The 17,801-nt window shown below is 35.6% G+C and overlaps 1 protein-coding gene and 1 non-coding gene across 4 annotated transcripts in view; one reads left to right on the top strand and one right to left on the bottom strand.

Annotated features, from left to right (window-relative positions):
- Positions 1–17,801, bottom strand: part of stck (LIM zinc finger domain containing stck) — a 72,282-nt gene that overhangs the window by 13,107 nt on the left and 41,374 nt on the right. For all 3 annotated transcript variants that reach the window (XM_089104400.1, XM_089104401.1, XM_089104399.1), the window contains 2 exons: positions 7,206–7,347; positions 2,554–2,670 (listed from right to left, as the gene is read on the bottom strand). In XM_089104400.1, the coding sequence (XP_088960526.1) occupies positions 2,554–2,670; positions 7,206–7,347 (259 nt within the window). The remainder of the gene's footprint in view (positions 1–2,553; positions 2,671–7,205; positions 7,348–17,801) is intronic.
- TRNASTOP-UCA (transfer RNA opal suppressor (anticodon UCA)) lies at positions 5,734–5,820 on the top strand. Its single transcript has one exon. It is a non-coding gene; the product is annotated as a tRNA-Sec (tRNA).

Genomic DNA, 17,801 nt, shown 5'->3' with positions numbered 1-17,801 from the left:
AAAAATCAAAGGGACGTTATTTGCTTCATCTACAGTTTCTACAGTTATTGATTCTGTTTCTGTTTGATAGAATTGGCAGATACTGTCAATTACAGTTTGTTTGTTGTTGAACTTCAGTTGTTGCTGTGCAATTCTAACATAAAATTATGCTTTTTTGGTGAGTAATTCGAAAAAAATCAAAGGGACGTTATTTGCTTCATCTACACTTTCTACAGTTATTAATTTTGTTTCTGTTTGATAGAACTGACAGATACTGTCAATTACAGTTTGTTTGTTGTTGAACTTCAGTTGTTGCTGTGCAATTCTAACATAAAATTATGCTTTTTTGGTGAGTAATTCGAAAAAAATCAAAGGGACGTTATTTGCTTCATCTACACTTTCTACAGTTATTGATTTTGTTTCTGTTTGATAGAATTGGCAGATACTGTCAATTACAGTTTGTTTGTTGTTGAACTTCAGTTGTTGCTGTGCAATTCTAACATAAAATTATACTTTTTTTGGTGGGTAAGTCGAAAAAAATCAAAGGGACGTTATTTGCTTCATCTACAGTTTCTACAGTTATTGATTTTGTTTCTGTTTGATAGAATTGACAGATACTGTCAATTACAGTTTGTTTGTTGTTGAACTTCAGTTGTTGCTGTGCAATTCTAACATAAAATTATGCTTTTTTGGTGGGTAACTCATAAAAAATCATAGGGATTTTATTTTCTTTATCTACGCTTTCTATAGTTATTTTCTTGTCATCTTTACTTTCACATACTTTATCTTTTTTCTACATTTTTAGCCTTTTTTCTTTCTTCTAGCGATGTTTCTGTATGGTTCCTCTTGAAACGCGGAAATAAACAAATAAAACGTTCAAATGGGGATAATTTTAAGGTAACACGTCGAAAATACGCAGAAATGCGCGAAAATGCGCGGAAGCTATGCAGGAATACGTTACCCTGATAAGATCGGGATTTCAACACAATACCTAAAATGGTTTGGGCCAGTGAGATTGCATAAAATTAGTCTTTTACACGATTCTAATAAAATGTGCACTAATCAAATATCCCTCCTCTAATGATTGTAAGTGTAGCTTCCTAGGGGAAGTAAACACACAGAGTGATTCAAATTACAAATTATGAGGCTAATGATGTGGGCTATATTCCAGAAGAAACTCCTTTTCAACTTAATACTAAAAATTTCTGCCCCAGCATAAAATATATTAAAATATTACCCTTTTCCTATTTAATTTTATGTTAGTTTAACCATACAAAAAGGTTTTTTCATATATTAATTTTTGCTTTGACTTTTATAATTAGGTTCTATATTCTTTTTAGTCTTTCCCTTTTTTTTCTTATTTTTCCTTCTTCACTGTTATTATTGTTCCTTTTTCTTTTTTTGGTATTGGTATGATGAATTAGGATGAATAATACTTAACCGGTCACTTTTTCGAGCATTTCATACGACTTGTTGTCATATTGAGTTTTGTTTATATTAATAAAATCACCTGAATTTCAAAAGCTTATGGATCTACATCCCTCGGCTGCAATACGACTTGTAATTCAGAAGAAATTCAGGTTCCTAAAATTCACTCCCACGTCCCGAAGGTTATAAGAGTGCAAGTCCTGGGTGCAATTCACTCGACCAAGGTGGCTCTCCACTCGGCTAGGGTGAGCCACTTAGTCACTACTCATTGCGTTACAAAAAAAAAAAACACGACGGCAAACAATTAAAAAGAGGACAGTGAAAGTGATAATTTTTTGTGACATTTTTGATCTGACATTTTTAATTTTTTTTTTAACCTTGCAAAATCTTAAATGTGCTTAAAAGTTGCGCCTACTACTCCTACAAGCATGTATACTTAAATTCAATGTTACAAAAAAATGTCGCAAGTCGACAAAAAGGATCATAATTGTGCTAACTGCGAATTTTTGACATTTTTTGACAAATTTATCAAATAAGAAAATAAATTACACATATTACTACCACAACTAACAACTCCCTGCAGCACCAAGCCACCTACGGCCAACAAAGGTACGCACGCTCACCCTCCATCCTAATCTATTCAAAGCTTCCGTCTTTATACCCAGGAAGTTCCTATTTCCCTTAAGTCTTTCCTTACGACATCCTTCCACCCCAACCAAGGACGATTTGATTTTCGTTTAGCTCTAGACGGTTGGCCGAAAAGGACAATATTTGACAATCTGTCAATGCCACTATAAAACAAGAAAGTAATATTAGTGATTGTCAATTCTTGCCATTCAATGACCATTTCCTTTTTCATTCAAAAGTAAACTACCTCCTCCCCGCTAAATTACTAAACACGCAACTAAAAGGAGGAAAGGACAAAAGTTAATAAGTAGGTGAACAATAAAGTAGCTCAAAATCTACAAAATCTACTGCAAAGAGCGTTTTAATACAAGAAACAGCATATATTTGCACAGAAAAAAAATAAAAAAATAAAACAGACACTGGAAGACAGAAAGAACAAAGGGGAATAGCAAGAGAAAAAAGTAGGAGAACTAGAGAGAGAGACAAAGCGAGAGAGAGGGGGAGGGCACTTATACTTACTTCCACATGCCAATGTTTCCCCAAAGCAGTAACAACACGTTCTTCGATTGGTCGTCGACAGGCGCCACAAATGGGTATCCCCATTTTATCATGACATCGCAAACAATACAACTCATTCTGAAATACACATGAAGAACATTTTGAAAAATGATACAACATTGTCAAACAGAAAACTTCAATTACATCCTATTTGTATAAAACCTAAAGTGAATATTATACCCCTTATTACAGTAACTTTAAAACAAAAACTTTCTCGCATGCTGACCAATGGTCTGCGTTGTTCAGGATCTCCTGACTCACTGCCTTACCCCGGGAGTGCCATGCGCGGTTGGGGGGAGGGGGGTGAATCATCTGCCCCGCTTGGCACACGTCACCTGGTGTACGTGATTTTTGAAAATGGGCACTCCCTTAAATTTTAGGTCCAGTAGTGACTAGTCACGCTAATTTGGTTTGTGAGAGACCACATGTCACTTACTACGTAAAAGGTTTTGATTTTTCAATTGACTTATTCATGAGCGGTGTATTATTAATATACTGATAATTTCAATTACTAATTACTAACTTTAATATACTGGGAAACCTGAGAATATTTATATACTGATAATATACACATAATGACGAAAAAGGTGATGGGGTATAAAATCTAACTTCACTTTACTACCATTTCTCACAATAGCAGTTCCGTTTACAAAGTAAGACAATGGCCACGAATATACAATAGAATAATAAAAATAAGATAATAAAAAAATAGATAAAATATAATAATATGTAAAAATAAAAATAAAGATAATAATATAACAGATAAAATATAATAATATAATAAAAACAAATAATGATAAGAATAAATATAATAATATAATAAAAATAAGAAAAGGCTATACTCAAGACATAGTATAATTTCAGGTTTGGTAGCGACTTCAGTCAACGGTTTTTGAGAAACCACGGGTCACTTCATAAGTAAAAATTGTAGCTTTGATTTTCCACTTGACTTATACTTATTAATGACATTATATACTATTGATATACTGAGGACATACAATTCAGGGTCGTATACAGGATTTTTTCAGCGGGGGGGGGGGGGGGGGGTACAAAAGGATTTTTCTCAAGGGGGGGGGGGGTTACAAAAAAACTTTGAAAAACGTATCAAAAACTTGTTTATATTAAATTTTTTAACGTTTTTACGAGTCAGACAAACATTTCAAGGGGTTCAAACTCTTTAACCCCCCCCTCCCTGGGATACGGCCTTCTATACATGGTACATGACAAAAAGGTGTTGAGGTACGCTCTTGGTCAAATGTACAATATCAGAATTGATATTGCTTACCTTCAAAGAGGGCTTTGTTACGTAAGAAACATTCTGGAAGTGGCCAAACTCAATTTTATAACCAAGTTATTTCATTAAAAACTATAATAATTTAGACTGGACCAAAGAAATACTTCCCTATCCCTATGTAACTTTTTTTCTTCATTTTATCAATCATCTATTTTTCTATCTATTCTTCAATTTAACTATTTTTCTTCAGCAATAAATTGCCTATGCAAATGCATGAGACAGATCATAGCAGTTGCTCCGTGTGTTGAAAGCAGACAAGGATCGTAGGAACCGCAGACAACAGAGAACTGTAGATAAACTACAGACAAAAAATCTCTGACCCTACTGCTCTCGAGTTTCATACTGCAGTGCAAATATTTGCTGCTTTTTTGACACCAGATCCATTTTCTGATTTTTTTTTTCTATTCAGTCAAGATATTCTGCAAATTACACCAAATACCCAGGAATTAAGATCAAATTGGAAAAGGGCTAATTAGAACAAATTTAAATAATATGTTCAAAAATAACAAGTTTGCAAAATTAATACAAGTAAAATGTTTCAATTAGGTTGACTTTGAATGAACCTTGGAACTTTAAGACTTCAAAAATTATCTATTGCGGTATCTTGAAAGGGTATGGCGTCTTGGCCAAAGAGTGTGGGTAATTTATCAGAATGGAAACTGGCACTAGTGTCGGTGAAACAAACCATCAACGCCATCTAGCATTTATTCACGATTCGTAACTGTTTTTTCTGCCAAGAACTGAGATCAGACACTTATTACTGCACTAATTTTACCATCTACACAAATTAAATTAATTATTCCTATTATTACACTAAAAAAGAAAGAAAGAATGCCAAGTGTCACCAAAAGTTAGAGGCCATTGAGGTTTTTTTCGTCGACACTATCGCCAGTTCCCACTCTTATAAGCTCGTCACACTCTTTAGTGTTGGTATAATTAAGTTTTTAACTCTTTTGACAGACGGTATGTCAAAAAACAAGCTATACGAAAAATGCGGCTTGATTTCCCTTTCTAAAGCTTTACTGCAAGGGATTAAGAGAGATTAAGATTAAAAAGGGAAGGGATTGCTAAAAAAATGTGCTTTTTGGCCATCAATAGGGTGTCAAAGGAGAAGCAGATCGTCCCCGAAGTAGAAGGGAAGCGATCATAAGACAATGAGAAGCCAAAATGGCAAATAAGAAACAGGTCGTCGCCGAATGGGAAGGGAAGAGATTATGAGAAAGAATTTAAGGGAAATTTGAGCTTCACGGGAGACAATAAAAAGTGAAGACTTGAGCAGAATGGGATGGAGGATGGGCATGCGCAGCTGTGTTGGTCTTTGCCAGCTCGGCACTACAGTAAGCTGTTAGTAGTTTGAAAGTATTTACGATTAGTAGCTGCACTCACCAACACATTGATGGTGAGACCACTAGAACAACGTGCATCGAAATGTTCGTAATAATTTCGAACTGACGTTCAAAGTTCGATATAAACGCTACCTTTCTACTAAGGTTGAATTCGAATAAGGACTATATAGAACAATATAAATCGATATCTTTGTCAATGATTTAAACATGCAATGCCTATTTTATTTTATCTAGTTCGACTTTATGCTGAATTAACTTCAGTAAAAAAAGAGATGGCGTTGCTGCATCAGCTACAGCTTTTAGGGGGGAACAGGGAAACTGAAAATCTATATAAAAATTCGTCTATTAATAAATATTGAACCATGTGCAAGCTTACAGTATATCAAGTGAATGTTTTTTAAATCTAATTTAGAATCAATTTAGGGGTTGAAAATTCAATTTTGCCATTATATGCACAATATAAAAATTGAGTATATATAGCAAATTCTCCTCTTTCATATTGCCCAGACGAACCTCGGTGGTCCGGGGTGCGGGCTTCAAACCCGTAGCTGTCTAGCGACAGAGTGGTTCGATTCCACCTTCTGGGCGATTAATTTTTGAAGTAAAATTTAGAACATTATTACTGAGAAAGAAATAATTTAGCAATTTAGTTTCGTGTACCAATTCTCTTAATGCAAAAGAATTATGAGGATGAGTGGCCCACTCGGACTACTATTTTCCATCCGTACCTAATGAATAAAAGCGATCAAAAGTTATGGAATCAGGGAAACTCCAGCATATTTCTGAGATGGAAAATGAACGGTATCTGGCCCGAATTAACAAAATTATAAGAAAAAAGAAGGAAGCTTAAAAGGCCATTAACTTGTTTTTTTTCAGGACATATTTTATATTATCGAAAAATATTGTTTGTGTAGAAATCCTTTCATACAATGCATGAGATTATTGCAATCTACCTTTTTTCATCTATCTTTTTTCATCTATCTTTTTTGCTCTTTAAATGCAAATGAATGTGACGTCATTCACATTAAACATCTTCTTTTTTTTCAAATATAAGGCTCTAAAGTGTAGTCAGCCAGAGGGTGCATGTCCTGCCCAACACCCACCAAAATATTGCCACACCCCATCGGCAGGGTTGCACCCTACGCTAGTAATCACGGGTATAGATGCTACAGCATCTATACCCGTGATTACTATAGTATGGGCGTTTCCGTTATTCTGAGGATGCCACTCGTAAGGTGGCATCTTTAAATGCCACTCGTAAGGATTATGAAACTGAATGTCCTCGTCGTGTCCGTTTTTTGGCGCAATATTTTTATTGAGCAGCGACGAATCGATAATCCCTGACCCCAGCCTCACAAAAATCACCTAGAAGGATCCAAAGGGGTCTGAATTTTTCTTCTTATAGTTAGTTTAGGTTTTGGCATTATTGGTTTTGATGTTGCTCCTTACTTTTGTTCGAAACACTTTTTTTGGAAAATGTTTTTAAATTGATATTCTTGAAGAGGTCTGACCATCGTTAAATGCCACTCGTAAGGTATGCAAAATTCCACATTTTTGTAAATAGGTGCTTGAAACCTCTACAGTAGGGTTCTCTCATACGCTGTTTTCTGATACGGGCGTTTTCGTTATTCTGGGGGAAGGAAAGTGACTATTTATAATTATAGAGATTGCTTGCAATCAATAGATTTGATTTTTTTTTTTATTTTGATTAGTTTTTTGAGATAGAGAAGCGTGCATAGCTACATTAGCTTTAGGTGGATTGGTGATGCGATGAGCTGTTAGTAGTAGTAGCATTATTTTGGTTTTTAGATGACGTAATATAGTAATTTTTTTTGGGGGGGGGGAGGGAGACTTTGTATTTTGGGGAAGGGGGTACATTTTTTTTTCACCAGTTCCCACATAAATAGTGTGCGTTACGATGTTTTGCAAGTCGTTCGACAGGATCTTTGGCTAATATTTGTAGAATGGCTTACCATTTCATTGGCAGAATAGCCAGGACGACTCTTAACTTCCCTAGCTTCCGCAGTTAATTCAACCCCACAAGCTGTGCAATTGAAATGGTAAGGGTGGTAAGGTTCTCCACGGAACTTCAGTGGCTGATCATCAATCAGAGAACTAAAAAAAGAAAGAAATTACAATTTCACATATGAGATCAATCCCATAGGGATTGATAAAATTATTATCTCAATATTTCCATGGGATTAATCCCATTTTTTCTAGGGAGATACCTATCATACAATATGGAAACAAAAACCACTTCAAGAAACTGTGCCAAAATTTGCACTTTACATAAAATTTTTACAAAGAATTACATAAAATTTACACTTTACTGAAAAAAATATAATTTTTTTTACTCTTATAACTTTAATAAATCAAATAATATTAACATTTTGATAACTAAATATCAGTATATGTATATTAAAATGACAATGCACATTCATTTGTATTTTTTTCAGTAAAGTGCAAAATAAGTTCTGGCCTTGGGAAGGCATAGGGGTTTTGAGCCCAAATTAGGTTAATTTCTGCTCGTTTTGAGTTTGACTCTGTTATTTATTGTAATTTCTGTTCGTTTTGGGTTTCATTTATTTACCGATGCTGATTTGTGGTAGTTTCAAGCTTGATAGATTATTTGATTTTATTTTTACAAATTTCTTGTTTAATGGAGAAATTTACTTTTCTTTGAAAAACTTATTTTGTGGAAAAAGTTTTTTTTAAATTAATATCTGTTCGTTTTATATTGACATAGTCTTTTCGGGGAAAAAGAAAATAATATTTTAAATCTTTTCGTTTTTTAAGACTTTATAGTTTGGCCTGCTATTTGTATGCTGGAGAAAAACGTTCAGCAATTTTTAACAACATACACCCTTTTAAAAATATGGACACAAATAGTACTGTTTAATTTAGTTTCATACCTCCTCTAGTTCACCTGAAATGGAAAACTTGATACCATTCGCAAAAAAATCTGTTTACTTTCTATGATAGCTCTGATATACTTACGCTATTTTGATTTGGTTAAATTTTAAGAGCATAAGTAGCCCCGAAAGGCAAATGGGAGGGGGGGCGTGGGAGGGGGATTAGTTTCCCTCCAATAACTTTCGACTATTAGCCCTTTCTATTTTCAATCGAATGAGCCCTTTTCGAAGTTCCTACGACAACTCCTTCGATACGAAGTAACCTGGTCTAAAAAAAAAATAATAATACATTATACCCACATCGATCTTTACTATAAAAATGTCAAGCCTTCCAATCACTTTCGACTATTAAAAAGGGCAATAGGTCTTTCGATTTTCAATCGAATGAGCCCTTTTTGAGTTTCTACGACAACGCTTTCTATAAACACCTTATATGCCTCCAGGGCATAAATTACAACCCTTACCCTAAGGGCTGTGAGGGTGGTTGTCATCCTCTAAGACCTAATTTCCAGGACTTTCAACTACGTTGAACAAAATGGATATCTCAAAATTTTGATTGGATGTGTTTGGGAAAATAGTGGGCGTGAGAGGGGCGTTAGTCACTCTCCAATCACTTTCAGTCATTAAAAAAGGGACTAACCCTTTCAATTTCCAATCAAATGAGCTCTTTTGAAGTTTCTACAACAACGGTTTCAATAAAAACCTTATATGCCCCCCGGTCATAACTAACAACCCTTGCTCTGAGGGGTGGGAGGGGGGGGATTGTCATCCTCAAAGACCCAATTTCCAGAAATTTCTGCTACGTTGAACAAAATGGCTATCGGAAAACTTTGATTGGATGTGTTTGGGGGAATGGTGGGCGTGAGAGGGGGTTAGTTGAACTCCATTCATTTTCAACTATTAAAAAGGGCACTAGCCCTCTTAATTTTCATTTGAGTAAGCCCCTTTTGAAGTTTTTACGACAACGCTATCTATAAAAACCTTATATGCCCCCAGGGCATAACTTACAACCTTTGCCCTGGCGGCGCTGGGGGGTTTGTCATCCTTAAATAAATAATTTCCAGAACTTTCAACTACGTTGAACAAAATTGCTATTTCTAAACTTTGATTGAATGTGTTTGAGGAAATGGTGGGCGTGAGAAGGAGGTTAATTACTCTCCACTCACTTTCGGCTATTAAAAGGGCAAGTTCAATTCCCAAACAAATGAGCCCCTTTTGAATTTTTTGCAACAACTTTCTATATTAACTTTATATGCCACCAGGGAATAACTTACAACCATAGCAATGAGGGCTCTAATGGGGTTATTATCATAAAAGACCTAGTTTCCAGAACTTTCGACTACGTTGAACAAAATGGATATCTCAAAATTTTGATTTGATATGTCTGGGAAAATGGTGGGTGTGAGAGGGGGGTTAGTTGCCCTTCAATCATTTTCGACTATTAAAAAAGGCACCTGGCATTTCAGTTTCTAATCCAATGAGCCTTTTTTGAATTTTCACGACAACGCTTTTTATGAAAACCTTATATGTCCCCAGGGCATAACTTACAACCCTTGCCCTGAGGGTTGTGGGGGAGTGTCCTACTCGAAAAAATAATTTATATCTGTAAACCAACTACGCTGAACAAAATGGCTATCTAAAAATTTTGATTGGATGCGTTTGGGGAAAAGTTGGGCGAGAGAGGGGGGTTAGTTGCCCTCAAATCACTTTCGACCATTAAAAAGGGCACTAGACCTTTGAATTTCCAATCGAATGGGCCCTTTTTCAAGTTTCTACGACAAAGATTTCAATAACTTATATGCCCCCAGGGCATAACTTATAACCCTTGCCCTGAAGACTGTGGGGGGATTGTCCTGCTCAAAGGTACAATTTCCATAACTTTAAACTGCGTGGAACAAAATGACTATCTCAAAATTTTGATTGGATGTGTTTGGGGAAATGGTGGGCGTGGAAGGGGTGTTAGCTGCCTTCCAATCACTTTCAACTATTGAAAAGGCCACTAGCCATTCCAATTTCCAATCGAATGAGCCCTTTTCGAAGTTTCTACGACAACTCCTTCGATACTAAGTGCCCTGGTATGAAAAAAAAACAACATTGTGCCAACATCGTTCTTTACTTAGGCAGCGCGATGAAAAAAGAAACTAAAGGAAAAAACACCCCAGTTTTTTTTTTTTAACTTGGTCGAGTTTTTTTTTAACTTGGTCGAGTTTTTTTTTAATTTGGTTTAAAAAATGTGAAATTGATGGAGTTACTTCTAAAGGCGTTTAACAGTACAATTTTTTTTCTTCATTTTGTGTTTAACCAAGGTTTTCCTTTACAAGGAGCCTCAACAAACAGGTAAGTTTGTTTTTGGCTTAAATGAGTGTTTTGAAATTTGAACAATGGGCTGATTCTATCTCGAGTTTGAAACATGTCACTGAGCTAAGCCTTGTTTAACAGGTATTTACGATCGTAAAATAAAAGTGTTTTTCCTAACATGATAGTGTATAAATATTGGATTAAGGATTACACTTTTTGGATTAAGGATTACACTTTTTGGATTGGATTAAGGATTACACTTATTGGATTACACTTTTCAAATATTGGATTAAGGGAAGTAATGTTAGCAGAGCTAGTGTGAGAATAAGATCTTGGGGCTGGGGAATTACCGTAAGATTATATGTTCTTAAAATCTGCCTTTAGGGCGGTATCTGTGTTGATGTTATACGGCAGGGGTTTGAACGAAAATACGGGCCAGCATCATCATGAGTGCGAGATTAAAAGTAGCGGAAGGTTAAGATTAGTTGAAGGCAGGGTTACCACCGGTAGTGATATATCGCAATTTCTAGTGATTTTTACATTGCCTAAACAAAAAAAAATCACTTTATCAGCACATAAATCACTAGATAATTGAAGAAGATCACTAAATCAACCAAAAAATCACTAGAATCTAGTGATTTTTACATTGTATGATACCTATCATACAATATGGGAAACAAAATCACTTCAAGAAACTGTGCCAGAATTTATATCGATATATTAAAATATTGCCACAAAAACTAAGAAAGCTAGATAAACAGACTAAGAACTTTCAATGCAAGAAATGAATGATTTCCTATTAAGATTTACTCCAGCCGGGCCCGTGCCGATTAATTTACTCCAAAGCGGACATAATATTTTGGATGAGGAGGGTCGAATTAAAAAGAAAATAGACGAACAACAGGACAAACAGAATATTACGGGGAAAAAATATTCAGAATTCAAGGGGGGAGCGGGAAAAGGAAAAAAGGATCAAAATCCTCTTCCTTCCACGTTCTTGTGCATAGGTGCTTTACTCCCAATCATTCGTTCTATTTCAAAATGCATTTTGGGGGAAAAAAAATTCTAGAATTCCTGGAGAATTTTCCCTTTCAGATCGTGATCTTTTTTTTACATAACGGCGTGAAAACAGAAGCTCAAGAAAAAAACACTCCAGAGTTTTTAACTTGGTCGATTGTTTTTGACTTGGTAGAGTTTTTTTTTTAACTTGATCGAGTTTTCTTTTAACTTGGTCAAATTTTTTTTAATTTGGTCGAGTTTTTTAACTTGGTCGAGTTTTTTAACTTGGTTGGATAAATTGATCGATCATTATCATTTTTATAAGCTTTCTGTAACACTGCAAAAAAAAGTATTATCAAATGCTTCTCACTTCAAGACGAGAGAAGAGAAAATGGCACATTTTGGAAAAACAGAAAAAAAATCTAAGTATCTGAAGAACTAAATTAAAAACTGAAAACAAACGGAACCTATTATAAGTCCTTTTCAGCATGTGGCATGGGGAAGAAATCTCGGGTTGACAAGGTTGGAGCAGAATTCTTGGATTTTTATTTATCCAAAGAAAGATCATTTATACAATTTTTTTTTTGTATTCCTAAATTTGCGGCGCCAGTTATATAAAATATCTGATTTGCAGTTAGTCTTTTATCAAGGTTTTAGATGACTGTTGAAACTTCTTTTGAAAGAATCAATAAAGAAACTTTTAGGGATAACGTACCCAGAAAAATCATTCCAGATCGAAGTGCAACGTCGAATGAAGCCATTCATCAAATGCTCAGTTCTCAGCGTGCCAACCGTTGAACCGAGCTCAGTGCCTTCGTGTCTGCCTTGTCGTTTCGAAAATGTGGGGCAAAATACGAGAGAGCTCTAAAGAAGGAAGTGAATGTATGTACTTGTAGGAAACTGTCATCGACGTAACATCAAACCTCTTACTAACAGAAAGGAGAGTCGTGGGAAACGACTGAACCTGTCATATAAGCCCGATTCTGGATCTTTTGGAGTAGTGCCAACAACATTTTCAGAGCACCAGCATACAGCGGGCATCCATACTCGGCGATGGGTCCGATACAAGACTTGTAAATTGGGATTTTCGAGCCGAGCGTTATTCCAAGAAAGATCGGTGGAGAAATGAGTCCCCAGTAAATGAAGCTCGTCGGCTCTCTTTTCAGTTTCATTTTCGAAAATGAAACTGGGGTGTTCACGCGGTACCTTTTATCGGGTAAAGAAGCTCCTTTGTTTTCGATGTATTAAAGTTGATCATCTATGTATCAGACCACTTTCAATTTTATAAAGATCCATCTGTAGGCAAAGGGAGGCTTGTGTTGGGTCTTCGTGTTTTGGGATGGCTGAGCGTGTCGTGGTTTCGTCGGCAAAGTAGAAGAATAGAAGGTTTCGCAGCGAATGGCGATTCCGATTCCCAGATTTCTAGTACAGGACGTTCTCACCTGACAGAGGTGGTTTTTCCTAAAGAGATCTGTGGACACATGGATTCCAAGGAGATAAAGCTCGGTGGCTTTCTAAATAAATTCGTTCGTGAAGAGGAATTTGTGGTTTATGCGTGGCCCTTTCAACCAGGAGATCATTAGCTCGATTTTGTTTTCGGCACGCTGAAGCTGACCATCCAGGCATCGGACCACTTATCAATTTCCAAAAAAACGTCTGTAGGGGCAAGGAGGCTTGGATTGGAGAATTAAGTGTAACAATAAGGTCTATTAAAAAAAGAGGCTTTTTTTATGAAGGTAATACAAATTTGAAAGACGTCAAAAAGCTACAACTTCCTTTTTTGTCTGGTTTTATCACAAAGCTACAACTTCCTTTTTTGTCTGGCTTTATCACAAAGCTACAACTTCCTTTTTTGTCTGGTTTTATCACAAAGCTACAACTTCCTTGGTTGTCTGGTTTTATTACAAAGCTACAACTTCCTTTTTTGTCTGGTTTTATCACAAAGCTACAACTTCTTTTTTTTTTCCGGTTTTATCACAAAGCTACAACTTCCGTTTTTGTCTGGTTTTATCAATATTATTAAATAAAAAAAACAAGTTTTTTAAACTGAAAGTAAGGAGCGACATTAAAACTTGAAACGAACAGAAATTATTTCGTATATGAAAGGGGCTGTCCCCTCCTCAGCGCCTCGCTCTTTACGCTAAAGTATTTTATTTTTTTAAAAAATAAAGTTGTGAGACAGAGTCAAACTTAAGCGTAAAGATCGAGGCGTTGAGGAGGGGACAGCCCCTTTCATATACGGAATAATTTCTGTTTGTTTTAAGTTTTAATGTCGCTCCTTACTTTCAGTTTAAAAAACTTGTTTTTTTATTTAATTTCTGATCGTTTTTTAGTTAATGCAGCTTTTATTTTTGCTCGCCGTCATTGAATAAGTAAACAAAATTTGCATAAAAATTTTACTTTTCGTTTGCTAAATGGCTGTCTCTAAATTTGGTTCTGACGTAATTTACGAATTAACTTACGTAACGAACTTCTATATTCGTATATTTTTCTTCTGGCAAAAAATACAAAGTTGCAGATTTTTGCAGATATGAGCTTGAAAACTATGTTATAGGGTTTTCTGATACGCTGAATCTTGACGGTGTGATTTTTATTAAAATTCTTTCACTTTTAGGGGATGTTTCCCCCCTCTTTAAAAAATCAGGTAAATTTTCTCAGGCTCGTAGCCTTTGATGAGTAATACTAAACTTAATAAAATCCATATTTTTAGAATGAGCATTATAAGCCCACGCTTTTGATACATTTATTGACATCAAAGTTCCGTTTTTAAAAGTAGCCGTATCGCCTGTTTTTTTTTATTGTTTTTTTTTATTACGTATATGTTATTACGTATATGATGGGGTTTTCCCCTTAGTCAATACCCCGCTCTTTACGTTAAAAGTAAAAAATTTTTTAATTCACAAACCCCTGAATCACAAAGGCCGTTTAATTAGAATAGATAGCTCTTTTGAAAGCACTAAAAAAACTGTAGCGTAAAGAGCGAGGTATTGACTTGGGGGAGAACCCCCTCATATACGTAATAACTTCTGTTCATTTTAAGTTCTAATGTTGCTCTTTACTTTCAGTTGAAAAAACTTGTTTTTTTTAATTTAATTTCTGATCGTTTTTTAAATAATGCTTGGAGATACGGCGCCCTCTTCATAGAAATGTCCCCTACCCCAAAGAAACATCCTCCACGGAAAAATTCTCCGGAGTAACCCCTTCCTCCAGCCCCCCACCAGAAAAAAAATTCTTCCTGAAAATGTCTGTATACTTCCCAATAACCAATACAATATGTAAGCAATGGGCAAAGTTCATAACTTGCAGCCCTTCCCCTGGGAACTGTGGGGGATTAAGTCATCGTAAAAGACATATTTATTAGATTTTCGACTATGCTGAACAAAATGGCTATCTCAAAATTTTAATTGGGTGACTTTGAGAAAAAAATGAGCGTGAGAGGGGGCCTAGTTGCTCTCCATTTTTTTTGGTCACTTAAAAAGGGCACTAGAACTTTTAATTTCCGTTCCATTGAGCCCTCTTACGATATTCTAGGACCACTGGGTCAATACGATTATCCCTGGGAAAAAAAAAAAATAAATAAACACGCCCCCGTGATCTTTCTTCTGGCCAAAAATGCAAAATTCCACATTTTTGTAGATAGGAGCTTGAAACCTCTTCAGTAGGGTTCTCTGATACGCTGAATATGATGCTGTGAATTTCATTAAGGTTCTATAACTTTTAGGGGGTCTTCCCCCCTTTTTTCGAAAATCAGCCAAATATTCTCAGGCTCGTAACTTTTGATGGGTACGATTAAACTTGATGAAACTTATATATTTGAAATCAGAATTAAAATCTGATTCTTTTGATGTATCTATTGGTACCAAAATTCCGTTTTTTGGAGTTTCGGTTACCATTGAGCCGGGTCGCTCCTTACTTACAGTTCGTTACCACGAACTGTTTGATTGCAATACAATCATTGTTCTACATTACTTCTTTGAAGAAATTGTTTTCTTTTTATGAAATACAAAGTAAGATTTTTTTTTTCTGTTAACGTTAAAGAGAATATCTAGGAAGAGAAAGTAATATATAATGTTTGATAATAAAATACTGACAGTCATAGCTTGGTTCATTCAATATTTTTATCTGTGGCAAACTCAAAAACACACTGGCAAACTAATTTTTTCGCCGATTATAGTAGACATGGAAAGTGGTTCTATGAACGCATAAATAATGGTAGAATATTTGAAATATCAAGGCCACCAGATTAAACATTACTTACCAACAGGAACTATCTTAATTCTATTCATACACGAGAACCGCGATTTTTTAAGATTTCTTCTATTGGTTGCTTCAAAAGTTTCTAGGGTAGTATCACGTACCCTCTAGTTTCTAGGGTAGTTTTCGTCAGCACTGCAATGCTGACCCGTGAAAATATATAAGCAGAACTAATTAGTTAGCTTTGACAACACCTTTCGTCAGTAGATATTCAAACATTAAAAATTTGTTGATTTCCAAAAGCAAATACACCTTCAAAGATGAGCTAGATCTACTGAATTGTTTGGTACCAGCTTCTTTTTTGGTGATTTTTCATCTACCTTTTCTTTTTCAAATTCTGTACCACAGCAAGGACGTATCGAGGGGGGGGGGTGACCCCCCCCTGAAATTTTTGTCAACATCCAAAAAACGTGCAAAAAAACTTATACACAAATTTTTCATGAGTTTAAATTTTTTTTTTAAACCCCGTTCGAAAAATTACCCCCCGAGCAAAAATCTTGGATACGCTAATGCAACCACGGTCATCGAAAACTGCAAAACTGTTTATGGAGGTCTCTTTCCTTAAAAACATAATTCCTTAGTTTTAAAATATAATTTTCACTATATGTAATTTTCACTTTACCAACTGAAACAATCAGGTTTCATTTCACTGTTCTAGGTACTTTAAACCCAGAATGGCCCCCATAGCAAAAAATATTAAACAATAGAAGAAAGGTCTACATGAGCGTAAAAAGAGGAAAGGAATCTGTTTTTTCTTTTCCCCTCCTCAAGACCTCAAATGTATGGTCAAATGTGGGTCAAATATATGGTGTATGGTCAAATGGTCCCTACAGCAAAAAATTTTAGATAATAGAAGAAAGTTCTACATGAGTGTAAAAAGAGGAAAGAAATCTTCTTTTCTTTCCTCCTCCTTAAGACCTCAAATGCAGGTCAAATGTATGGTGTATAGTCAGTGTATGGTCAAATGGCCCCTACAGCAAAAAAATCAAACAATAGAAGAAAGGTCTACATGAGCGTAAAAAGAGGAAAGAAATCTGTTTTTTCTTTTCCCCTCCTCAAGACCTCAAATGTATGGTCAAATGTGGGTCAAATGCATGGTGTATGGTCAAATGGTCCCTACAGCAAAAAATTTTAGATAATAGAAGAAAGTTCTACATGAGTGTAAAAAGAGGAAAGAAATCTTCTTTTCTTTCCTCCTCCTTAAGACCTCAAATGCAGGTCAAATGTATGGTGTATAGTCAGTGTATGGTCAAATGGCCCCTACAGCAAAAAAATCAAACAATAGAAGAAAGGTCTACATGAGTGTAAAAAGAGGAAAGAAATCTTTTTTTCTTTCCTCCTCCTCAAGACCTCAAATGTATAGTAAAATGTGGGCAAAATGTATGGTGTATGGGCAGTGTATGGTGAAATGGCCCCTACAGCAAAAAATAGTAAACAATAGAAGAAAGGTCCACATGAGTGTGAAAAGGGGAAAGAATTAATTTTTTTCTTTCCTCCTCCTCAATGGTCAAATGTATGGTGTGTTGTCAGTGATGATCAAATAGCCCCTACAGCAAAGAATATTAGACAATAGAAGAAAGGTCTGTATGAGGGTAAAGAGAGGAAAGAAATCTTTTTTTGTTCGCTCCTCCTCAAGACCTCAAATGTATGGCCAAATGTGGGTCAAATGTATGGTGCATGGTATGGTCAAATGGCCCCTACAGCAAAAAAATATTAAACAATAGAAGAAAGGTCTACATGAGTGTAGAAAGAGAAAAGAATTTTTTTTTCTTTCCTCCTCCTCAAGAAGTCAAATGTATAGTCAAGCGTGGGTCAAATGTATCGTGCATGGTCAGCGTATGGTCAAATGGCTCCTACAGTACAAAAATATTAAACAATAGAAGAAAGGTGGAAGAAGGCGAAGAAGGTGAAAATATAAAACAAAAGAAGAAAAAGGGTTATGCGAAGATTGTTGCTAATCGCGGTCGTTATAATACGCGCGGTGTCGCAAAATTTTCCTCGATTTTTTGTGATCATACTATACTTTTGTGTCTGGTCTTTACCCTTTGCTTCGAGAAAGCAATCTGAATCAAATCCGTATTTATTATTTCCGGTATTGCAGGTTTA

This window comes from Artemia sp. Qi Xiang Cuo, chromosome 18, assembly GCF_049724085.1.
Source record: "Artemia sp. Qi Xiang Cuo chromosome 18, ASM4972408v1, whole genome shotgun sequence".
Classification (NCBI taxonomy): domain Eukaryota; kingdom Metazoa; phylum Arthropoda; class Branchiopoda; order Anostraca; family Artemiidae; genus Artemia; species Artemia sp. Qi Xiang Cuo.
The sequence above is the reverse complement of the archived record's forward strand: the minus strand, read 5'-3'. Positions and strand labels throughout refer to the sequence as shown.